This window comes from Bufo bufo, chromosome 4 (genome assembly GCF_905171765.1).
Source record: "Bufo bufo chromosome 4, aBufBuf1.1, whole genome shotgun sequence".
Classification (NCBI taxonomy): Eukaryota; Metazoa; Chordata; class Amphibia; order Anura; family Bufonidae; genus Bufo; species Bufo bufo.
The window spans coordinates 333004611-333031220 of record NC_053392.1 but is presented as its reverse complement, the minus strand read 5'-3'; the positions used below and the strand labels follow the sequence as shown (position 1 = coordinate 333031220).

Below are 26610 nucleotides of genomic sequence, written 5' to 3'. Positions count from 1 at the left end.
CGTTGAGCTTTCACTCCCCCACCTTGGCTTTGGAATAAAAGAAAAAGGTTCAAAATACACTTTTGAGTGGTTATTGTCCGATTCTTACATCTCTACGGGCGACCCAGGCGCAGGAGGTGTGGTGTGGGTGTCTTGCGCTTCATCCCACATTACCCTCCTGGGTGAAGTGAGTCACTAACATTTTGATTTTATACTTTATTATTTACATCAATATTTGATTTTACATGATTTCATTCTGAGGGTGTACACATCCTCTAAGTGTGTAAGTATCGCTACTGTATTATTTTTTATAGGTTTCATAGATTTCATTTCAGGGATCTCTACGATCCACGTCTTAGATTCTAGGGATTTTGGCACCTCCTCCTTGGTCCTATTAGCGTTTTCTACGCACCATCACTCACCTAGGTACAATGGCAGGCCGGTAACTACCACTGTCTAGGCTCAACACTTCCTTGGAGCCCTTGCAACCAATGACCTTGCAGCTTCTTACCTCTTTATGAGGACTGCTACTCCAGGAGCACATGTCCCCAGACAGATCACAGAGATAAGAGGGCCAGACAGCAGGCTAATGAGAGACACCCCAAGACAGAAAGAGTCTGAGGGAAGGGCTAGGCACAGGATAATGAGAATATAAAATACAATCCCTGTTCAGATATTATTCCCTCTAGCGCTGCAAATTCCAGGACAAAGTGAGTAAAAATAGTCCGTACAATAAAATGAGAAAAGAAGGATTGCGCTGCAGGAGAGTATTCTTATTGTATTCAAGTCCAAGGATATTGGTGTTCTATAGACTATGGAAATCTTCAGTCAAACAAGTTCATCTATACACATCCAACTCTGCTATGGTGTGGAAATCTGAAAAAAATAGAAACCGCACTATAGTGTAGTAACTTCTCAGAGGAGGTGTCGCCTGTGAACAGGTTATACTCACAAGACTCAGATGGTATTGAGCATCACAAGCAGGCTCAGCGATGTCATCCACCAAGGAACTTCATGCATTGAAGTGAAGGTAAAGCTGAAATGGTCAGAAGGACGCAGGCATGCACTGGGACATTGCTGGGACAGAGCTGGGACATCGCTGAACCTGCTTGTGATGCTCAATACCATCTGAGTCTTGTGAGTATAACCTGTTCACAGGCGACACCTCCTCTGAGAAGTTACTACACTATAGTGCGGTTTCTATTTTTTTCAGATTTCCACACCATAGCAGAGTTGGATGTGTATAGATGAACTTGTTTGACTGAAGATTTCCATAGTCTATAGAACACCAATATCCTTGGACTTGAATACAATAAGAATACTCTCCTGCAGCGCAATCCTTCTTTTCTCACAGGATAATGAGAGGCACCCCAAGACAGAAAGAGTCTGAGTCAAATGTGTCTCCTACTCTGTAATTAAAGTAAATTCATTTTCAGATTCCTGCCATCACCTTCCTCTCCATAGGAAATTATAACTTTCAGGATGACCTGACAGCTGCAGAGACCTGCTAGGAGATGTACTTTTCCCCAAAGATGTTTTTTTGACACCATGTCCCATTTGAAGCCCCCCTGATGCACCCCTAGAGTAGAAACTCCAAAAAAGTGACCCCATTTTAGAAACTACGGGATAGGGTGGCAGTTTTGTTGGTACTAGTTTAGGGTACATATGATTTTGGGTTGCTCTATATTACACTTTTTTGTGCGGCAAGGTAACAAGAAATAGGCACCATCATGTGGTAATTTTATAGAGCAGGTTGTCACGGACGCGGCGATACCTAATATGTATACAATTTTTTTTATTTATGTAAGTTTTACACATTGATTTCATTTTTAAAAACAAAAAAAATGTTTTAGTGTCTCCATAGTCTAAGAGCCATAGTTTTTATAGTTTTTGGGCGATTATCTTAAGTAGGGTCTGAATTTTTGTGGGATGAGATGACGGTTTGATTGGCACTATTTTGGGGTGCATATGACTTTTTGATCGCTTGCTATTACACTTTTTGTGACGTAAGATGACAAAAAATTGCTTTTTTCACACCGTTTTTATTTTTATTTTTTTACGGTGGTCATCTGAGGGGTTAGGTCATGTGATATTTTTATAGAGCCGGTCGATACGGACGCGGCGATACCTAATATGTATACTTTTTTTAAAATTTATTTAAGTTTTACACAATGATTTCATTTTTGAAACAAAAATTATCTTGCGATTATCTTGGGTAGGGTATGATTTTTGCGGGATGAGATGATGGTTTGATTGGTACTATTTTGGCGTACATGCGACTTTTTTGAGCACTTTTATTACCTTTTTTGGGAAGTAAGGTGGGCAAAATTTCTATTTCCTAATAGTTTTTATTTTTTTATTTTTATGGTGTTCACCGTGCTGGGAAAGTAACATGACCGTTTTTTAGATCAGGTCGTTACGGACGCGGCGATACCAAACATGTGTAGGGAATTTTATTTTTTTCATTTTTAATCAGTAATAAAAAGTGTTTTTTGATTTTTACTTTTTTATCACTTTTTTTTTGACCCAGACCCACTTGGTTCTTGAAGATCCAGTGGGTCTGATGTCTGTATAATACAGTACAGTACACTATATAGTGTTTTGTACTGTATTTTACTTACACTTTGTCTGAACAGATCTATGCCTTTAGCACAAATCTGTTCAGCACCATGGACAGCAGGATGCCTGAGAAGGCCATGGGAACCTTCCCCGTCTGCTTAGTTGTGGCCACAACTTCGCAGACGGGGAAGGGTAAGGAGGGGGGCTGTCTGAGGGCTCTCTCCCTCTCCATCGGGGGGCTGTAAAGACACAGCAGCCCCCCGATGGGAGAGGGAGGGAACTTTTTCCATACAGCGGTCTGTACGGACCGCGGTATGGAAAGGGTTAAACGGCTGACATCTGCACAGATGTCAGCCGTTTATACCAGAGTGTCAGCAATGTGCTCACACTCTGGTATAACCACTGGCCACCAACGAATTTTCAAGAGGAGGCGGGCGAGGGATCGCGATCCCGCCTGCCGCACCGCCCGCCTCCCGCACCACCCACAACTCCCCCCCCCCCTGCACCACCCGCCGGCAAAAAATCATGCAGGGGTGCAGGGGGGTTGCAAAATCGGACCGCGGGGATCAGAAACTGCAGAAAGCGCAGCAAACCGCAGGTCTGAATTGACCTGCGGTTTGCGGCGATCGCCGATACGGGGCGGTCACATGACCCCCCCCTGGCGTTGTGACAGGATGCCGGCTGAATGATTTCAGCCGGCATCCTGTTCGGATTAACCCCCGCAGCTCCGCAATCTCGATTTAAACTTAGGACGTACCGGTACGCCCTGAGTCCTTAAGGATTCGGGAAATAGGGCGTACCGGTACGCCCTAAGTCCTTAAGGGGTTAACAATCAGTTGGAAAACTGTGCAATCTTCCCATAAAACTGCATGTCGGCACAGTTTTTGGCCAGGCTATGACGGCTATGTGTCTACCCTTTTTGGGATATGCCATAAATGTCAATTCTGGCCAACTCACCTATCAAGTGAAAAGAGTATCGACCAATTCCAACCCAACACATACTGCATATACTACAGATAAAAGGAGCCACCTTTCCATTGAGGTGTAAGTAGAAAGTTGAGAACACTGGTCTGGAAATATTTGCCTGTGGCTGTACAGTGGCCGGGAGCTTCATGGCATGGGTTTTCATGGCCAAACAGCTGCATGAAAGCCTTACATCACCAAGCACAATGCTAAGCATCGGATAGAGTCCTGTATAGCCTGCCGCCACTGGACTCTAAAGCAGTGGAAATGTGTTTTTTGGAATGATGAATCAGACTTCTCTAACTGTCACTCTGGTGGACAAACCTGGGTTTGGCGAATGTCAGGAGAATGTCACCTACCTGACTGCATTGTGCTGACTGTAAAGTTTGGTGGAGGAAGGATAATTATATGGGGTTGTTTTTCAGAAGTTGGCCTTAATTATTACCCTACAAAATGATGATAGCAAAGGGAGATATGGGTGTCTTAAGTTGTCAGTAAAACTCACCAATTTATCTGGAACCGACAGACCATCTAATGTGTATAGGGGTGTTCCAACTATCCTAATAGCAGATTTCAGGGGAAAGAATACATGTTGAATAGAAGGGAGGTAAGCAGCCACCAGAGGTGTCTGCCAGCAGTTTCTTCCCCTACTGAGAACATACAGTATGCGCACTTGGCCTATTCAGGAATACATTTGTATGAGGGGGTTGGAACCAATAAGTGCTGGCTGAACAAGCAAAAGATATAAGCTATCATGCTACCCCTCATTCAAAGCAATATTACCATTAAAAAAAAAAAGCCTTCATTCACACACTGCGGTCTAGTCACCAGCATTCATAGACATCAGTAGATCAGTTTATCACCCGTTTGTGTATACACAGCCACCGCCAGAAGCCTATTACTTATTTATTTTAGGCTAGTTACTCATTGCTTTTAGGTAATTAACTAACTTCACATGAATCCCTAATTACAGGAACCAAGTATTAGGGCTCTTTCACACTTGCGTTCTTTTCTTCCGGCATAGAGTTCCGTCGTCGGGGCTCTATGCCGGAAGAATCCTGATCAGTTTTATCCTAATGCATTCTGAATGGAGAGAAATCCGTTCAGGATGCATCAGGATGTCTTCAGTTCCGGACCGGAAAGTTTTTTGGCCGGAGAAAATACCGCAGCATGCTGCGCTTTTTGCTCCGGCCAAAAATCCTGAACACTTGCCGCAAGGCCGGATCCGGAATTAATGCCCATTGAAAGGCATTAATCCGGATCCGGCCTTAAGCTAAACATCGTTTCGGCGCATTGCCGGATCCGACGTTTAGCTTTTTCTGAATGGTTACCATGGCTGCAAGGACACTAAAGTCCTGGCAGCCATGGTAAAGTATCGTGGGGAGCAGTATACTTACCGTCCGTGCGGCTCCCCGGGCGCTCCAGAGTGACGTCAGGGCGCACCACGCGCATGGGTGACGTGATCACATGGATCACGTCATCCATGCGCATGGGGCGCTCTGACGTCATTCTGGAGCGCCTGGGGAGCCGCACGGACGGTAAGTATACTGCTCCCCCGCTCCCAACTACTACTATGGCAGCCAGGACTTTAATAGCGTCCTGGGTGCCATAGTAACACTGAACGCATTTTGAAGACGGATCCGTCTTCAAATGCTTTCAGTTCACTTGCGTTTTTCCGGATCCGGCGGGCACCTCCGGCAAATGGAGTGCACGACGGATCTGGGCAACGCAAGGGTGAAAGAGCCCTACTTTACCTTTTATAAAAAAATAAGAGCTGCCTATAACTTTGCTATATGACACCACCTAGTTTCTCTGAAGATATTCCTAATCTACCATTCACACAGAATGTCTCACACAGAAAATGTTCTTAAAAGTCAAACTCTCCTCACCATGCATTTTAATAGCTTTTATGACTATTTGTATGATGATTAAATAGGAAAAATGCCTGCACAGCAGTGAGGCTTCCCTTCCTGGTGTTTCCTGAAAATAAAAAAAACACATAGACAAGCAATTCATGTGTCACAAGTGAGCATGCACAGCACGTTGAGGGGGAGGGGATTGGCCCATGATTGTTCCCCTCTGGTTTCTGCTGGTCACAAAAGTTCCTGTATCTGGCCTGTCTTAAGTGTCCTTTTACACAGCCAGGTGAGGTCAAATAGCGGACCGGATTTTAAGTGACGGTCCGGGTTTTGGCAGCACCTGGCTGTCCTTAAATAGGCAGCTGGGCTCAGAAGCGAAGTCTCTGTGTTGGCTTGCTACCTGTTTAGCGTGAAAACAGGTTGGTGCTGCTGTTCTCAAGGACTCTTTGAGGCAGAATTGCCGCATGGTGTGAATTACCACCAACAGTGCAAGGTGACTTTTTGCTTGTTTATGACTGCTTGTTTTGTCACTTGCCTAAAATGTGAATAAAACACTGAACTGTTTGATCCAAAGAACTTGTTGTTGCCTCTATACTGTGTGCGCTAATCCTGCCTACCAGAGCGAAACCCCACAATATACATACACTATTTACAAAAAGTTAGGGATATTTGGCTTGTGGGTGAAATTTCAAGAGGAACCTAAAATGCACTCTAACCTTTACAGGTGAACTTAATATAACTTTCTCTAAACTTTTGAATGCACATTGTTCAATGTTTCATTAGTTTTTGCACAACTTGCTGTTCTCCAACAAGGAGCTTAACTGCAAAATTCACAACAGATCTTTGATCTATGAATCGACACATAAATTGCCTGGTTCAATTAGGATTGGTATTTAAACAGTCGTCCTCATCATGTGTTCACAATTTGAACAATTGAGCAACAGTACCTTGCCATTGCGTAGGTTCAAGCAGGATGTTCTCAGATTGAAGTGGCCACTGAGCTTAGAGTGTCACAGAGTGTCATCAGCAAGTTGCAACAGAGATAGAGAGAGACTGGAAGTCACAGAAAGGCATAGAAGTGGACGTCCTTTGGCCACATCCCACATTGATGACTACTTCATTGTGAACAATGGCCTGCAGAACTGAATGATGAATGCCACACAACTCCAGGCACATTTAAGGGAGGTGAGAGGCACCCAAGTATCATGTCAGACCATTTAAACTGTTTATATCAGCGTGGTCTGCGTGCTAGACAACCTGCAAGGGTACCTGACCACAGACGTCATCGTCTTGCATGGGCCAGGGAGCATTTACACTGGACAAGGGACCAGTGGGCCTCAGTGCTGTTCACTGATGAAAGTCGGTTCACACTAAGCAGAAATGATGGCCACCAACGATTTTGGAGATGTCAAGGAGAGCGCTATGCATCAGCCGCTGTTGTCACCAAACAAACCTTTGGTGGTCGTACAGCGTAGGCAGGTGTGTCTAGTCAATACAGAACTGCCCTACACTTTGTGAATGGTACAGTGACAAGCCCATACTACTTGAATAACATAATTAATCCAGTTCAAGCCTCTGCATGAACAACACAAGCCTAATTCCATCTTCATGGACAACAATGCGTCAGATCATCATGTTCACATCATTAGGGAGTGGCTGCTGGAGAATGGGGTACCTTAAATGGAGTAGCCTGCACTTTCTCCAGTGAATCCAATTGAAAACCTGTGGGATCAGCCGAGTCGCCATGCAGAGGCTCGTAACTCATGCCTCAGCAGACAAAGTCGACTCGTGAACAGCATGAGAAGTCATTGTCAAGCTGTAATTGATGCTCAAGGTAGGGGTGGGCGATATGGCCTAAAATCTATATTGTGATATAATTTTAAGCATGTGCAATATGCGATATATAATCGCAATATATTCTATATTTCGGGGGGTTAAACTTTTTTTTTTTTTTACTTTATATTTAATAACTATTAGCCTCCTTAGGGGCTAGAACCCTTGTCCTATTCACCCTAATAGAGCTCTATTATGGTGAATAGGACTTCACACTCTCCCTGCTGCCCTTTGCATAGTGCACACAGCAGCAGGGAGCTGACTATGGCAGCCAGAGATTGAGTTGCGTCCTGGCTGCCATGGTAACCGATCGGAGCCCTGCGATTACACTGCTGGGGCTCCGATCAGAAGCTGATTTAATTGTGTGAAGGGGGGGGGGGGGGGCGCAATTAAATATAATACTTAGAAGAGGGGGAGTAGAAGGGAGGACCTGAGGGGTTAATTGCGGCGGATCACGGCGCGCAGTAATAGAGGCCAGGTATGGGATATAGCCGGCACATGCAGGCTACGTTTGTATTTAAGCATATTAACTATATTCATTGGTGGCGCAGTGGCCACAGTCCCTCCTCTCCTCCTCCTCTCTGTTCTCATTGGTGGTGCAGTGGCCACAGTCCCTCCTCCTCCTACTCTGTTCTCATGGGTGGCGGAGTGGCCACAGTCCCTCCCCTCCTCCTCCTACTCTGTTCTCATTGGTGGTCAGCGGCAGCCGCACACAGTGGGGAGGGAGGGACTCCCTCTTTCTCCACTGTGCCGGCTCAGGAGAACATGGTGCGTGCCGAGAGCGGCGCATGCCATGTTCTACCGCGATATGGCGATATAAACAAAATCTCTATCGTTGGCCAAATTTATATTGTTTATATCGTATATCGTCTATATCGCCCACCCCTAGCTCAAGGCCACATGACAAGTTATTGAGACATTGATATTTTTGTGGGGGGTATACCCACCACTGTTTTTGGCTTTTGTTTCAATAAATAGTTTGAGATGAGGAAATCACCATTGCATGCTTCTACTTAAATGCCCTACTTTCATGATATAATATCACTGTAGCATAAACTTTTTATGTTTTACATAAATTTCACCAGAAAGCCAAATATCCCTAACTTTTTCTGAGTAGTGTAAATATAAATATATATATATATATATATATATATATATATGGAAACGGAAAGCACTTCCAAATAGAAAACCGTGATTTATTCAGTCACAGTGGCACAGTGAGCCTTTCTCTGTGTTCGAGCCGAAACATTGCCTCACTGTGCCACTGTGGGGGAGTAGAAGGGAGGACCTGAGGGGTTAATTGCGGCGGATCACGGCGCGCAGTAATAGAGGCCAGGTATGGGATATAGCCGGCACATGCAGGCTACGTTTGTATTTAAGCATATTAACTATATTCATTGGTGGCGCAGTGGCCACAGTCCCTCCTCTCCTCCTCCTCTCTGTTCTCATTGGTGGTGCAGTGGCCACAGTCCCTCCTCCTCCTACTCTGTTCTCATGGGTGGCGGAGTGGCCACAGTCCCTCCCCTCCTCCTCCTACTCTGTTCTCATTGGTGGTCAGCGGCAGCCGCACACAGTGGGGAGGGAGGGACTCCCTCTTTCTCCACTGTGCCGGCTCAGGAGAACATGGTGCGTGCCGAGAGCGGCGCATGCCATGTTCTACCGCGATATGGCGATATAAACAAAATCTCTATCGTTGGCCAAATTTATATTGTTTATATCGTATATCGTCTATATCGCCCACCCCTAGCTCAAGGCCACATGACAAGTTATTGAGACATTGATATTTTTGTGGGGGGTATACCCACCACTGTTTTTGGCTTTTGTTTCAATAAATAGTTTGAGATGAGGAAATCACCATTGCATGCTTCTACTTAAATGCCCTACTTTCATGATATAATATCACTGTAGCATGAACTTTTTATGTTTTACATAAATTTCACCAGAAAGCCAAATATCCCTAACTTTTTCTGAGTAGTGTAAATATAAATATATATATATATATATATATATATATATATATGGAAACGGAAAGCACTTCCAAATAGAAAACCGTGATTTATTCAGTCACAGTGGCACAGTGAGCCTTTCTCTGTGTTCGAGCCGAAACATTGCCTCACTGTGCCACTGTGGCTGAATAAATCACGGTTTTCTATTTGGAAGTGCTGTCCGTTTCCTTCTACATTTTTGGGTAAGAACTTACACCCTGGGACATAGCACCCGTGACTACCATTGTAAATTGGTGCTGCCATATAGTTTCATATAAATATATATATATATATATATATATATATATATATATATTTATATACACACAGTACAGACCAAAAGTTTGGACACACCTTCTCATTCAAAGAGTTTTCTTTATTTTCATGACTATGAAGGCATCAAAACTATGAATTAACACATGTGGAATTATATACATAACAAACAAGTGTGAAACAACTGAAAATATGTCATATTCTAGGTTCTTCAAAGTAGCCACCTTTTGCTTTGATTACTGCTTTGCACACTCTTGGCCTTCTTTTGATGAGCTTCAAGAGGTAGTCCCCTGAAATGGTCTTCCAACAGTCTTGAAGGAGTTCCCAGAGATGCTTAGCACTTGTTGGCCCTTTTGCCTTCACTCTGCGGTCCAGCTCACCCCAAACCATCTCGATTGGGTTCAGGTCCGGTGACTGTGGAGGCCAGGTCATCTGGCGCAGCACCCCATCACTCTCCTTCATGGTCAAATAGCCCTTACTTTCAAAGTTTTCCCAATTTTTCGGCTGACTGACTGACCTTCATTTCTTAAAGTAATGATGGCCACTCGTTTTTCTTTACTTAGCTGCTTTTTTCTTGCCATAATACAAATTCTAACAGTCTATTCAGTAGGACTATCAGCTGTGTATCCACCTGACTTCTCCTCAACGCAACTGATGGTCCCAACCCCATTTATAAGGCAAGAAATCCCACTTATTAAACCTGACAGGGCACACCTGTGAAGTGAAAACCATTTCAGGGGACTACCTCTTGAAGCTCATCAAGAGAATGCCAAGAGTGTGCAAAGCAGTAATCAAAGCAAAAGGTGGCTACTTTGAAGAACCTAGAATATGACATATTTTCAGTTGTTTCACACTTGTTTGTTATGTATATAATTCCACATGTGTTCATTCATAGTTTTGATGCCTTCAGTGTGAATCTCCAATTGTCATAGTCATGAAAATAAAGAAAACTCTTTGAATGAGAAGGTGTGTCCAAACTTTTGGTCTGTACTGTATATATAGAGGTTTTACATTAGTTTGGCTACCAGCTGACAGAACGAACTGCCTATTCATGAGCAGAGTGCTCCCACTTTCGTGACTTACAGGCTGCTTTGTATGCACATGTATACACAGCATACTACAAATCCTTGATCCAAGGGTGGGTTAGACAGGGTTAGGTGGGAGAAGCAATGTGCTCATGAATACATCAGACTCCTAACTAACCAGAACCCCACTGCTCAAATGATGCCTGATAAAGGAAAGATGTCTTCCTCATCATACCTGTAAGTGTTACTAAAACACAAAGAACACATCATGTCTGCCTACTACCGGGTCCGTCTGCTGCCCATATGTAGGTAAACTTTATTCAGTGATAAAAGGGAGCTGTTATTTACTTTCTGTCACTTATTATCTACCTACCTCTGACACACCCACATCCCCTGTCTTTGATCCCATTACTGCATAATAGCATCTGGCAGACAAATAGTAGATTCTCAATATGAGTCAGGAAACGAGCAGAGCTTGCTTGATATTGACAGATTCAGGTTCTGATGACATGTTATTTCATATGGAGCTGTAAAAAGCTGAATTTTGTTACGATTCCATTCCTGGAATCCTGTTTTTACTTTTGCTTATCTTTCATATTCAGTGCATCTCGTGCATAACACATTACTGTCTATGTTCTCTACTTGTGTCCTATCAAGCTGAAGTCATACATGCCTGACCCTTCTTTCACCTGATGTCATAATAGCATGGGAGAGTTGGGACACCCCTATAAACATTAGTGCTACTAAAATCGATCAGTTCAGCAGACATTCATCTAGTAGGTATGAGGTCAGACCTTACAAAATCATGCACCTTGGAAAGGCTTCTGTTTGCTTTAGTTTAGGCTGTATGATTGTTTAGTTGCATCATTAGATATAAAATGTCCCCTCTCTATAATGCATCTAATATAGCACATAAGAAAAAATACATTGCATTAGTTCAAAGGAATGTGTCACTGAATGTCATTGTCTTTGCCTGAAACATAACAAACATAGAAGTCTTCAGTGTAGAATTCAATGGTCATGTCTTTCCTAGAACTGCTTCTTTAACAAAAAAAGCTACGTGGGTTTTTTCTATGTTTGAAAATCTCAAAGGCGTATTTAAGCTGCATGCCTTTCCTATGAGTGATGGAAACGAAGGAGAAAAAATAAGGCTTCATAAAGTATTTTTAGAAAAATTCAAACACATGAAGATTATTTTATGAGAATATACAAACATCTGAGCTCTTCAAATATGTGCACCAACTGTCTGGAGTGAATGCATCGTGTTACTGCATCTGGATGGATTCAATTACGAACATACAAGTTAGTGCTGTGAACATTTTACTATGCACTACATATTTATGGCGTTTCATTTTAACACTGCCAAGAATACTGTGGTCTGTGAAATGAATGAACATTCAGATATATTTCTAGAGGTGCTGAGAAAACATATGGACTTACATGTTGAGCTTTGAAGTTACTGTAGACTTGGAGCTGTCGTTCAGAGAAACCGCTTTTGCTGCATTTGTATCAGAAGGGTGGTTTGTGTTGCTTTGAGATTTCTGTTCTCCCTGGTTGCTTTGCTGCTTTGTCCTCCTGTCCACACCACCTACAGCTGTAGCACTGCTATCCTCTCCCACAGTATTACATGAAGTTTCTCCAGCACATCCAGCTAATGATTCAGGAACCTTTTCCACGTAGGAGTCTTTTGTTGTGGAAACAGGAACAGGCTGGTTAAACTCGCTTGCTTTGGCAGAGACTGTCTGATTTCGGAACAGAGGATCTCTACCATGTGCCCTGCGATCTGTTGGAGAAGAGGGAGCATACACATTTTTTTTCCTCACAGGGCTGGAAGCTGGGTGTTGCTGTTTATCTTTGTCTGATTCACCCTTGGGCGATGGTTTGTGATTAGCCCCCGCCTTTAATTCTTGGGTAGGTGAGGTTGGGCCGTTAGACTCAGGTGACAGAGTTGTCAGATCCCCATCTGGAGTCTTTGAAAACTCCTTAACCCCCTCAAAGGTACTCTCCTCAAACACATTGTCTTGCAGTGCAGTGTTCTCTGCTTTATTTTCCTCGTGACTACTCTGAGACTTAAGGGAGCGTCTCTTTCTGTTAATTTTTCTCATATTAAGACTGTTCTCCACTGTGTCCCCGTTGCTGCAAGTTTTTAGGGATGACTGAGAATCAGTTCCAGCACTTTTACTCAGGTAGATATCAAATGCTAAAACCCTTGCATTCTCACTAGCATTTTCCTCTAGAGGTTCTATAAAAACCTCACCTTCTGAAGGACTACGAGCAGGTGAGCTGTCACCAATACTTACTGGTTCACTTAAACTGCTATTGCCACTTGTGGAGCCTGGGCATGTGTTATCACTGCTAAATGCAACCGGTGAGGATACTTTTGCTGAATGAAATTTTTCTGGGCTTCCCAATTTTTGAACAGATCTTTCAGATATTCTAATTTTTGGATCGCTTGCTCTGCTGGAGAATTTTGCAGTTTTCCTGGTCAATACTTTGGGAGAACCATTTTTGACTATATGAATTTCTTGAGAAACCTTTCTTACACCTAACTTTCCTTCACTGTCACTGGAACTTCTCCTTACAGGTGATCGTATAAACTGTGGGACAATCTTCTCGTTGCTTTGTCTGTCCACGTTAGAAGTTGGGCTCAGTGTCAATGTTTGACCAGAGGCCGAAAAAACTTCAGGGGAAAGAACTGGACTTTCTGCCTCTACTACCCTTGAATCCTTTTCTGGTTTAACTGCTGAGTCTTTACTCTCACTGGTATGATCGTTATCAACGTTTCCATTAGAAGTCACCTTTATACTTTTATCTACAGGCGACGTAGGCTCGGAGACCAGCTGGGAATGCTGATCTGATGCACAATCAACACTGGGCGTAGCAGGAACCTGATTGTGTGCATTGGAGCTGGAGGCTACTAAGACCTGAGCTCTTTTTCTTTCTAAAGACTTATAAGTCCCTGTTTTTTCATTCGTTGGGCTGGTAGGAGACTCAGGGGCACCTTTGCTCTGTTTCTTCTTAGTAGAGTTAAAAAGATTCCCGAACTTCCCCAAAACAGGTTTTTTAGTGCTGTCTTTCTTAGGTAATTCTGCAGATGGTGATCTAGACTAGAAGGAAATAAAGAAAAGGAAATGTATTTAGTTAAAAATAGGAAACAGACTGCTACAGTTTCCATTTACAGAGTGGGAGTAACCCTTCTCCCAACATACCTCTGATACATTATCATTATTTATTTAACCTCTGTTACATGAGTATTGGTATGCCTTGGTTCACGAGCTAATGACAAAGCATACAATGATGAGTATCAACACAATGAAATATTTAAAGACGCTTTAAATTCTTTAATACCCCCTCATTGTGTAAACTATTACTTTACATTTATGGAAGAGCTCTACTAATAAACAAAGGTAACTTCAGCAATATATGGGGAAACATGGAGAAGAGTCATTGGAGAGTGAAATCTGTAGTTTACTATCATAAACATAGGAGCCCATTAGCTTAAAGGGGTTGTCCAAGTTACATTACACCTCTGGGAGCAACAGTAAACATGCTAAAATATCAAAAGAAGTGATACTCTCCACTTCTCTCCACTGACGCTTGCTGCCCCATGTCCTACTTGCCAATATCAGGTTCTCCTAGGTGCAGCAGTGACATCCCACACATGCCACATCACCGCTGCAGCCAAACACTGGCCTAAGCAGTCATGCGCCACCAGGAAAGTGATGTCATCACTACAGGACCGAAGAGTTGCAGGCTGTAGCGCTGCAGACACACTATTTCTGATTTAGCAGACGTTGTAGTTTAATGGACCCAACTTTTGGAAGGACTTGTAGGGCCATTTATTAATGCATTTAGTAAAGGAATCTTTTCCTTTTTCAGTTTTATTTGAGAAAAACATTTTAAAAAAATTGAATAAAATACAGTGCTTCTTATTCTTTAAATTTTCCTCTATTAACGGATTAGTGCTCACTGAGGATAGGAGAAAACAAAAGTGCTAACAAGCCGCTTCTGTTATCTCCTTGGGATTCCTTGTCTGTCACCTCTCTAGTGACTTCTGCTGCCCAGTCTTGGAGCAGGATGTGACAGAGGTATAGAAGCCTGTGATGTACAGAATTATATGATTTGGAGCAGGATTTCAGATTAAAAAGCAGAGTAAATCCTGACAGGACTCCTAGTAGAGACGACAATAGTCCTGATCACCCCGCCAACACAAAATGATTAATAGACTTCTGTGTAAATACATTGGTACAGGGATAGTTTTTAATCTTCCTGCGGGGGTGGGTCAGCAGGACTATTATGGGGTCATTTATCAAACTGGTGTAAAGTAGAACTGGCTTTGTTGCCCATAGCAACCAATTAGATTCCACCTTTCATATTCCAAAGGAGCTGTCCAAAATGAAAGGTGGAATCTGATTGGTTCAGCCAGTTCTACTTTACACCAGTTAAATGATAAATGACCCTCCTATGAGTCCTCTCAGGATTTACCCTGCTTTTTATTCAGAAATCACATAAACATATTAGTTGTGATGGATTGCAGCATTTTACATTTTTATAAATAATCTGTACACAGAGGGGCATATTCAATGGGTCATATTTACTAAGGCCAGTTTCATACTGGCGTTAAACTTTTCTGGTAGGCTGTTCCGGCAGGGGAACAGCCTGCCGGATTCGTACTACCGTTTGCACAGGTGTGCTGCTGGAAGTTTGCTTGGCCCTATTCCCTATAATGGGGAGCGGTGGAGATCCGGACACAGCACAGCAAACATGCCGAGAGGCGGCCAGACAAATACCGCTGCGTGCATATTTGCTGTGCTGTGGCCAGGTCTCCAACGCTCCCCATTCTTGTCCAGCTGCCTCTCGGTTTTTGCCGGTACAGCCTGCCGGACAATCCTAACGACAGTGTGAAAGAAACCTAATGTGTGTGCACCTAGATATTGTCATAAACGGCAAAATTTGGTGCATATTGGTAAATTTGACACAATTTGTTGTATATAGTTATAGAGAAATCTTCTGAGCCTACATGGCTTGCCAAAGAGGGCATGGCCTCACAGAAAAAGGCCATGGCGTAAGTCAACCAACACTTGGTATAAGGTTAAAAAAAAGTGCCTAGACATGCACTAAATTTATCATCCAACCTGAGCCACTGTGATAAAGTTAGTGCGTGTTTAGCTAGCCTGCTTAAATTTACGTCATCTACATTATTAGTAAATCCCTAGTGAGTCCCTGTGTAAGCTTTCCCTGCATAGCAGCTCTTCTGGCTACCCAACTGCTCCGGGAACTGCAGTTAATTCTGTTCACTTGCATGGGGCTGTGCTGAATTTCTATGCACAGTGGGTGTCTAGAGTGCAACTTATCAAGGAATCCCAGTAAAAGGGTTGCAGCACTGCATCCCTTTAATTCTCAGGGTCAGTGGGTTCCTACAGGTCAGACCCCTACTACTTATAATCATAATGTAATTGTATACCCTAAGGAACACTTTATAAGATGGGAATAACCTTTTAAAGTATGGCATCATTCATACTATAACTTATTAAAATTATTATTGGAATGCTGAAAGAACAGCAATTCCTCAATGACCTTCTAATGTACTATTAAATACTACATAACTATGTTATCACTCTGCAGCTGATTATGGTCTGACTGCTGAGGTCAATTGTGCTAAAACCTTTTTGTATACACACTATCAGCACTTACAGTTGACTGGGGCAGATCTAAAAATGATCTGAACTTTTATGCTCTGACTAGTGGCAAAGGTAGGATCTTAAAATTAAATATATTAACATGCACTCTGCCATTCGGAAATGTATTAAAATCTAGTGCTTTAATTGGATATAAAGAAAAGAAATATATAGATAGAACGGGTAGAGACTGGTTACTATAAGTAATAGGCAATATAGATACAATTAGCAAAATATTTCATTGACCCTAATACATATAATATTTTCACTATTCCATATATAAAAAACACAGCAGTAAAAAAAAAAAAATATGAAAATGTATATAAAAAAAGAAAAATATATAAAATATTAAGAATATAGTCCCAAAAAAAGCGCAATTCCCAAATCAATTATTGATAATTAGTGTTCTTTTTGTTGCTCCATAGTTGCGCCCAAATCAAATATCTTCATGATTGAGGCAAAGAGTTCTTATTTAACATGATTAATCAAGGAAATAATATTTATCGAACCCAATGAGTGTGAAAGAATGTAAAATTGTAAAATTAGGAATAAAAATGAGTTTCAGTTAATCATAGTGATCTGTGATTTGTTCAATTATTTCTTGATTTGTTCAAAATATAATATCATTTAAATTATTCTATTTCATTAAGTGTCCTTTAATATATTCTATTTGTATATAGTCTCTCTTGGTGCAAAAATAAAGTAAAAAAGTGATAATATCCCTTAGATCATTAGCTTAGTTCTACAATGCCCCCTATTTCATTCGGAGCAAAGTATTCATTCAGAACATAATATCCAATAGAGTATGGTTAGAGCGTTATCGCTGCTGAGCAACTATATTACCGCCTTGACGTCTTTAACAGGAACAGCTTCCCATATACCGAGCGATGTAACCGCAATGGTGTCCTTCCCAGGTTTGGCTTCCCACGTGTTAGTAACTCCGCCTTTCCACTGGGTTGACAGACCACTACTAAGTCTGGGACTACTAAATCTTGACCCAGACCGAGTGTTTGTAATATTTCCTTCCGTTTGTCCTTAGTAAATGTTGATCCCCTTTTTTTTTGCTTGGGTTTTGTTCGTGGCTGTAAATCTCGGTATATAATCCTTTAGGGGGTCCTAGATTTCATTTAATATGTTACCAAACACATTTTGGAGCCTGCACGCCCCTTCCTCAGTGGTATAAAATGCAATCTATATAAAAAATAGCCTTCATAAATTATGGCTACATAAGGCGGGGTCATCCAGGAATATCAATTAGAAAATCCAGGATGGATCACCGCTCCCATATTCAAAAACATCAATCCACAATGTTCTCCCCACATATACAAAATATCTATCTTCTATAAAAAGAATTAAAATAACTAATGAAATAGGAGTAAAGATGACGATAGATATAGATGTCATAAGGCAGACACTTTTCCACTATCGCATATTTAACGCATCTAGGTTTTCCTCACAACTTCAATGTGCAGTCAGGGCATACTGTACACGTTTGCACCAGAACCAAATGAGATATATATCTTTCAATCTTTTGGAGTTGTTCTCACCTCAATCTTAGTTTTTTACTCTCTACCATTTATTTTATGTTCATACCGTATCATATGTATAATTGTTCATATAATGGTGAAGAAAAACGCTTTTGCGGTTCTAATGCGTTTTTCTTCCGTTATCTTGTGGGAGGATATTTATTAATCAATTGCAAGAAAAAACATTTCTATCTTAAGATATTTATTTTATGTTATTATTCTTTTCGTTTTATTCTTTCAGGTGTGAAGGTTCAAGTGGATGAATAGGGGTGGGGGCCTCCCACGGAGGAGAGACCGAGGTGCTCGTAACACAGCCTGACCTCGATGTCTTGTCCATGAAGGGCATCCACCCCGTTTCTACAGGAATCTGAAGAGTTCCATTTCTACATTAAGTCCATTTAGTAATAATGTATCGAATTCAAAGATTCTTCTCGAATCTGTTCTTGACATATGTGCAATGCGATTTCCTCCCCTCCATTGTCTCGTAACTTTTTCGAAAGCTGCAAAGGTGAGTGTTGATGGATCCTTGTTATGGCGTTCTTTAAAATGTTTCGATAAAGAGTGTTGTTCAAAGCCTTATCTTATATTATTAACTCCTTAAGGACACAGCCGTATTTCACCTTAAGGACCAGGCCATTTTTTGCAAATCTGACCAGTGTCACTTTAAGTGGTGATAACTTTAACGCTGGGTTCAGACATGAGCGTACTGGATGAAGCGCTCTGTATGCGCGATTCTACGGGCGTCTCACAAACGCGGCTCTTGTGCAAGCAAACACACATTGTCTCGCGTTCCCATAAGTCTATGTACGGGAACGCATGACACTACGCCCCAAAGAACCTCCTGTACTTCTTGGGGCGTAGGGCGTTTTACAGCGCATTCGTACGCGCTGTAAAACGCTCAAGTGAGAACCATTCCCATAGGGAATCATTGGTTCTTGCCTGTTGAGCATTTTACAGCGCGTAGGAACGCGCTGTAAAACGCTCAGGTGTGAACCCAGCCTAAAACGCTTTCACTAATCCAGGCCATTCTGAGATTGTTTTTTCGTCACATATTGTACTTCATGACACTGGTAAAATGAAGTAAAAAATATATATTTTTATTTATAAAAAAAATACCAAATTTACCAATTTTTTTAAAAAAATTCCAAATTTCCAAGTTTCAATTTCTCTACTTCTATAATACATAGTAATACCTCCAAAAATAGTTATTACTTTACATTCCCCATATGTCTACTTCATGTTTGGATCATTTTGGGAATGATATTTTATTTTTTGGGGATGTTACAAGGCTTAGAAGTTTAGAAGCAAATCTTGAAATTTTTCAGAAATTTTAAAAAACCCAATTTTTAGGGACCAGTTCAGGTCTGAAGTCACTTTGTGTGGCTTACATAATAGAAACCATCCAAAAATTACTCCATTTTAGAAACTACACCCCTCAAGGTATTCAAAACTGATTTTACAAACTTTGTTAACCCTTTAGGTGTTCCACAAGAATTAATGGAAAATAGAGATACAATTTCAAAATTTCACTTTTTTTGGAGATTTTCCATTTTAATAATTTTTTTCCAGTTACAAAGCAAGGGTTAACAGCCAAACAAAACTCAATATTTATGGCCCCGATTCTGTAGTTTACAGAAACACCCCATATGTGGTCGTAAACTGCTGTACGGGCACACGGCAGGGCGCAGAAGGAAAGGAATGTCATACAGTTTTTCGAAGGCAGATTTTGCTGGACTGTTTTTTTTGACACCATGTCCCATTTGAAGCCCCCCTGATGCACCCCTAGAGTAGAAACTCCAAAAAAGTGACCCCATTTTAGAAACTACGGGATAGGGCGGAAGTTTTGTTGGTACTAGTTTAGGGTAAATATGATTTTTGGTTGCTCTATATTACACTTTTTGTGAGGCAAGGTAACAAGAAATAGCTGTTTTGGCACCGTTTTTATTTTTTGTTATTTACAACATTCATCTGACAGGTTAGATCATGTGGTATTTTTATAGACCAGGTTGTCACGGACGCTGCAAACCTAATATGTATACTTTTTTTTTATTTATGTAGGTTTTACACAATGCTTTCATTTTTGAAGCAAAAAAAATCATGTTTTAGTGTTTCCATAGTCTGAGAGCCATAATTTTTTCAGATTTTGGGCAATTACCTTGGGTAGGGTATGATTTTTGCGGGATGAGATGACTGTTTTATTGGCACTATTTTGAGGTGCGTGCGACTTTTTGATCGCTTGCTATTACACTTTTTGTGATGTAAGGTGACAAAAAATGGTTTATTTAGCACAGTTTTTATTAAAAAATTTTTACGGTGTTCATCTGAGGGGTTAGTTCATGTGATATTTTTATAGAGCCGGTCGATACGGACGCGGCGATACCTAATATGTATACTTTTTTTTATTTATGTAAGTTTTACACAATAAGGCTCCATTCACACGTCCGCAAAATGGGTCCGCATCCTTTCCGCAATTTTGCGGAAAGGGTGCGGACCCATTCATTCTCTATGGGGACGGAATGGATGCGGACAGCACACAGTGTGCTGTCTGCAGCCGCAATTGCGGAGCGCGGCCCCGATTTTGGGTCCGCAGCCCCGCAAAAAGATAGAGCATGTCCTATTCTTGTCCGCAGCAATTTGCGGGTCCGCAACACACCATGGACGTGTGAATGTAGCCTAACAGCTTTTTTAAAACAAAAAAAAATGATGTTTTAGTGTCTCCATATTCTGAGCCATAGTTTTTTTTATTTTTTGGGCGATTCTCTCAGGTAGGGGCTAATTTTTTGCGGGATGAGGTGACGGTTAGATTGGTACTATTTTGGTGGGCAAACGCCTTTTTGATCGCTTGCTGTTTATAGAGCCGGTCGATACAGATGCGGCGATACCCAATATGTATACTTTTTTTTTCCCCCCTATTTTTTACTAATTTATTTTAACTTTATTTGGGGAAAATGATGTTTTTGTTTATTTTTACTTGAAACTTTTAATTATTTTGGGGGAAAACTTTATTTTTTCAACTTTATTTTCACTTTATTTTTTGTCCCACTTTGGGACTTTTGGGGGTCTAATCCTTTACAATGCATTCCAATACTTCTGTATTGGAATGCATTGGCTGTATGAGTAATACTGAGTTGTGTGTATTACTCATACAGCCTCCGGCCTGTGAGATCCAGGGGGCTGGATCTCACAGGCTCGTCACCGGAAGGCAGTGCAATGCCTTCCTTAGGCATCGCGCTGCCTTCCATGCCATCGGGTCCCCCCTACAGCCCCATGGGGACCCGATGGCACCGCCGCCACAGGTAAAAGCCGCAAACCGCAGGTCTGAGTTGACCTGCGGTTTGCGGCGATCGCCGACATGGGGGGGGGTGTCACGGGACCCCCCCCCGCGCATTTAGCCGAGGTGCCTGCTCAATGATTTGAGCAGGCACCGGCTTCCGATCACCGCCCGCCGCGCAGCGGTAATCAGAAATAGACAGGGCGTACAGTACGCACAGGGTGTACGCCCTGTGTCCTGAAGAGGTTAATATGTTCAGCTATTCTCTTTTTTAGGGTACGTTTTGTTCTTCCAATATATTGTTTGTCGCATGGACACTGTATAATATAAATCACGTCTGTTCAGTTGCATGTTAAACGGTCTTTTATTTCTAAATTAAAATAATTTTTTGTGGACTGGGTGTTGGTAATTTTCTTTGTAAATTTTGTGGTCCTACAGTCGCTGCAGAATCAAGTTTAGGTTTAACCAATTGTGTGTCGTCTTTGTCCTTTTATAAGTTGGTGCAACCTTTAGGCCTAAATTTGGTGCTCTAGTATAGGTTATTCGTGGAGTTTTGGTTAATAATGGTTCTATTGTTTTGTCTTCTAAGATGTAATGCCCGTATTTCTTTATAATCCCCTCTACTTTTTTATATTGGCTATTAAATGGAAGTATAATACGTAAAACGTCCTCTTTATTCTCTTTTAATTTCATGGTGTGTGAAAAATGTATTTCTATCCATCTCCCTAACTTTATTCAGAAATGTATCTATCAATTCTACTGGATAGTCTTTCATCAGAAATAGTTTTTTCATTGATTGTGCTTCTTCTTCAAATGTATCTTGACTTGTGCAATTGTGTTTTAATCGTCTGAATTGTCCAGTTGGTATGTTGATTAGCCACCTTGAAGGTGGCAACTTAAAAAAAGTATGTAGGTGTTCTTCATAACTGTTTTTTGATATGTATTGCATATTAGATGTTGGTCTTGTACCTTAACTGTAAGGCTACTTTCACACCTGCGGCAGTGTGATCCGGCGGGCAGTTCCGTCGTCGGAACTGCCCGCCGGATCCGCCGCTGACTGAAAGCATTTTTTCACATTTTTACCGATCGGCGCATGCGCATGCCGGACCGACGGATCCAGGATTCCGGTATTTTGAATGCCGGATCCGCGCGCTAATTCATTCCTATGGGAAAAAATGCCAGATCCGGCGTTCAGGCAAGTCTTCAGTTTTTTTCGCCGGAGAGAAAACCGTAGCATGCTGCGGTTTTCTCTTTTGCCTGATCAATCAAAACGACTGAACTTAAGACATCCTGATGCAAACTGAACGGATTACTCTCCATTCAGAATGCATGGGGATAAAACTGATCAGTTCTTTTCCGGTATAGAGCCCCTGTGACGAACTCTATGCCGGAAAAGAAAAACCCAAGTGTGAAAGTAGCCTAATACCAAAAAATCTATTTGTTTTCTACTTGTATTTACGGTGAAACTTAGATTTCTATTGTTATTATTAATTTATTTTATGAATGATTCCAATTCTTGATGTCATTTTCATTTGGCGAAAAACAGAACATCTATGTATCGACGCCAGAGCACCAGGCTTTCCCCCAGCTTGGGTTTAATGATGTCATCCTTCCACTGCGCCATAAATAAATTTATGTAGCTGGGGGCAAATCTGGTGCCATGGCTGTCCCCCTTTTATTAATGTAAAAATCTGATATATAGAAAAAATTGTTACGTGATAATATGTATTTAACTCCATCCAATACAAATTCAATTTGTTCTTCTAATAATTGGCCGCTATTTTGTAGTCTGTTTTCTAGGGCTGCAACACCTTGGGTGTGGTCAATTATTGTATTCAATGAATTGACATCCATTGTCCCCAGAATCAAATGGTCCTCAATTGTTAATTGTTCTAATACTGTGATAATTTCAGTTGTATCTTTAATATATGAGGGTATGTTTTTGACAATAGGCTGTAAAATTCTATCAAAGTATTGGGACAGGTTTGATGAAACTGACCCAATGCCTGAAATGATAGGCCTTCCTGGTGGATTTATTGGATCTTTATGTATCTTTGGAATACAATAGAATACTGGTATTCGTTTTTGTGGGCCTGTGATAAATTTATATTCACATTCTAATAGAATCCCTCTATTAAGACCCCTATTACATAGATGGATAAGTTCTCCTGAAAATTATTTTGTGGGGTCTTTATTAAGAAGTTCATATGTGGTCTTATCTAATAATTGTCTTCTACATTCTTTATCTGACAATGGCTCTACCCTTATCTGCCGGCCTTATTACTATCTTTTCAGACTTTTGTAAAGGTTTGATAGCTTGTATCTCCCCTTTTGATAAATTATTTTTTGATGTATTAATTCTGAGTTTTCTGAGAAACGATCTGAACGTTTATGCTCTGACTAGTGGCAAAGGTAGGATCTTACAAAAGTGTGACATATAAGCTGGGGTTACATGTGGAGGTTATTGCATGCAGCTAAAACCCCACTCATTGCAGACAACAGCTGCTCAGTTCTGCAGATAAAACAAGTATAACCTTGAAAATCATACACCCATTTACCACTATAGGTGGGCGAGGTTTCGGCTGTATGTGGCAGCCACGGCGTGCACACCCAGCCTTAAAGGGAACCTGTCACCTGGATTTTGGGTATAGAGCTGAGGACATGGGTTGCTAGATGGCCGCTAGCACATCCGCAATATCCAGTCCCCATAGCTCTGTGTGCTTTATTGTGTCAAAAAAAAGATTTGATACATATGCAAATTAACCTGAGATGAGTCCTGTCCCTGAGATGAGTCCAGCGTGAAGGAGCCCAGCACTGCCCCGCATCCTCCAAATATCCGCCTTGCTCCCCGACGTCACAAAGCTAGAGCGCCGTAATCTCGCGATGTGCGAGCTAGTGCATGCGCAGTGTCAGCATAGTGTTCCTTCCTTCCCTGTGCTTGCATCAGCCTCAGGGAACGAACTGCGCGTGCGCTAGCTCGCGCATCACGAGATTACAGCGCTCTAGCTTTGTGACGTCAGGGAGCAAGGAGGAGATTCGGAGCATGAGGGCAGTGCTGGGCTACTTCACGCTGGACTTATCTCAAGGACAGGACTCATCTCAGGTTAATTTGCTTATCTAGCAAATCGGTTTATTTGACACAATAAAAGCACACAGAGCTATGGGGACTGGGTATTGCGGATCTACTAGTGGCCATCTAGCAACCCATGTCCTCAGCTCTATTCCCAAAATCCAGGTGACAGGTTCCCTTTAACCACCTCCGGACCGCTGTACGCACAGACGCGTCCTGGAGGTGGTTGATTCATTCCGAGTGGACGCATATACGCGTCATCTCGCGAGACGCGAGATTTCCTGTGAACACGCGCACACAGGCGCGCCCGCTCACAGGAACGGAAGGTAAGAGAGTTGATCTCCAGCCTGCCAGCGGCGATCGTTCGCTGGCAGGCTGGAGATGTGTTTTTTTTTAACCCCTAACAGGTATATTAGACGCTGTTTTGATAACAGCGTCTAATATACCTGCTACCTGGTCCTCTGGTGGTCCCATTTGTTTGGATCGACCACCAGAGGACACAGGTAGCTCAGTAAAGTCCCACCAAGCACCACTACACTACACTACACCCCCCCCCCCGTCACTTATTAACCCCTTATTAGCCCCTGATCACCCCATATAGACTCCCTGATCACCCCCCTGTCATTGATTACCCCCCTGTCATTGATCAACCCCCTGTAAAGCTCCATTCAGATGTCCGCATGATTTTTACGGATCCACTGATAGATGGATCGGATCCGCAAAACGCATCCGGACGTCTGAATGAAGCCTTACAGGGGCATGATCAATGACTGTGGTTATCACCCCATATAGACTCCCTGATCACCCCCCTGTCATTGATCACCCCCCTGTCATTGATTACCCCCCTGTAAAGCTCCATTCAGACGTCCGCATGATTTTTACGGATCCACTGATAGATGGATCGGATCCGCAAAACGCATCCGGACGTCTGAATGAAGCCTTACAGGGGCATGATCAATGACTGTGGTTATCACCCCATATAGACTCCCTGATCACCCCCCTGTCATTGATTACCCCCCTGTAACGCTCCATTCAGACGTCCGCATGATTTTTACGGATCCACTGATAGATGGATCGGATCCGCAAAACGCATCCGGACGTCTGAATGAAGCCTTACAGGGGCATGATCAATGACTGTGGTGATCACCCCATATAGACTCCCTGATCACCCCCCTGTCATTGATTACCCCCCTGTCATTGATCACCCCCCTGTAAAGCTCCATTCAGACGTCCGCATGATTTTTACGGATCCACTGATAGATGGATCGGATCCGCAAAACGCATCCGGACGTCTGAATGAAGCCTTACACGGGCGTGATCAATCACTGTGGTTATCACCCCATATAGACTCCCTGATCACCCCCCTGTCATTGATCACCCCCCTGTCATTGATCACCACCCCTGTCATTGATCACCCCCCCTGTCATTGATCACCCCCCCTGTCATTGATCACCCCCCTGTCATTGATCAACCCCCTGTCATTGATCAACCCCCCTGTCATTGATCACCCCCCTGTCATTGATCACCCCCCTGTAAGGCTCCATTCAGACATTTTTTTGGCCCAAGTTAGCGGAATTATTTTTTTTTTTTCTTACAAAGTCTCATATTCCACTAACTTGTGACAAAAAATTAAATCTCACATGAACTCACCATACCCCTCACGGAATCCAAATGTGTAAAAATTTTTAGACATTTATATTCCAGACTTCTTCTCACGCTTTAGGGCCCCTAGAATGCCAGGGCAGTATAAATACCCCACATGTGACCCCATTTCGGAAAGAAGACACCCCCAGGTATTCCGTGAGGGGCATATTGAGTCCATGAAAGATTGAAATTTTTGTCCCAAGTTAGCGGAACGGGAGACTTTGTGAGAAAAAAATAAAAAATATCAATTTCCGCTAACTTGTGCCAAAAAAAAAAAATTTCTATGAACTCGCCATGCCCCTCATTGAATACCTTGGGGTGTCTTCTTTCCAAAATGGGGTCACATGTGGGGTATTTATACTGCCCTGGCATTCTAGGGGCCCCAAAGCGTGAGAAGAAGTCTGGTATCCAAATGTCTAAAAATGCCCTCCTAAAAGGAATTTGGGCCCCTTTGCGCATCTAGGCTGCAAAAAAGTGTCACACATCTGGTATCGCCGTACTCAGGAGAAGTTGGGGAATGTGTTTTGGGGTGTCATTTTACATATACCCATGCTGGGTGAGATAAATATCTTGGTCAAATGCCAACTTTGTATAAAAAAATGGGAAAAGTTGTCTTTTGCCAAGATATTTCTCTCACCCAGCATGGGTATATGTAAAAAGACACCCCAAAACACATTCCCCAACTTCTCCCGAGTACGGAGATACCAGATGTGTGACACTTTTTTGCAGCCTAGGTGGGCAAAGGGGCCCATATTCCAAAGAGCACCTTTCGGATTTCACTGGTCATTTACCTACTTACCACACATTAGGGCCCCTGGAAAATGCCAGGGCAGTATAACTACCCCACAAGTGACCCCATTTTGGAAAGAAGACACCCCAAGGTATTCCGTGAGGGGCATGGCGAGTTCCTAGAATTTTTTATTTTTTGTCACAAGTTAGTGGAAA

The 26610-nt window shown here is 42.3% G+C and overlaps 1 protein-coding gene across 3 annotated transcripts in view; it reads right to left on the bottom strand.

The window, feature by feature from the left end:
* CRYBG1 (crystallin beta-gamma domain containing 1) overlaps window positions 1-26610 on the bottom strand; it is a 349280-nt gene that overhangs the window by 72374 nt on the left and 250296 nt on the right. For all 3 annotated transcript variants that reach the window (XM_040428824.1, XM_040428823.1, XM_040428825.1), the window contains one exon: window positions 11917-13583. In XM_040428824.1, coding sequence (XP_040284758.1) covers window positions 11917-13583 — 1667 coding nt within the window. The remainder of the gene's footprint in view (window positions 1-11916; window positions 13584-26610) is intronic.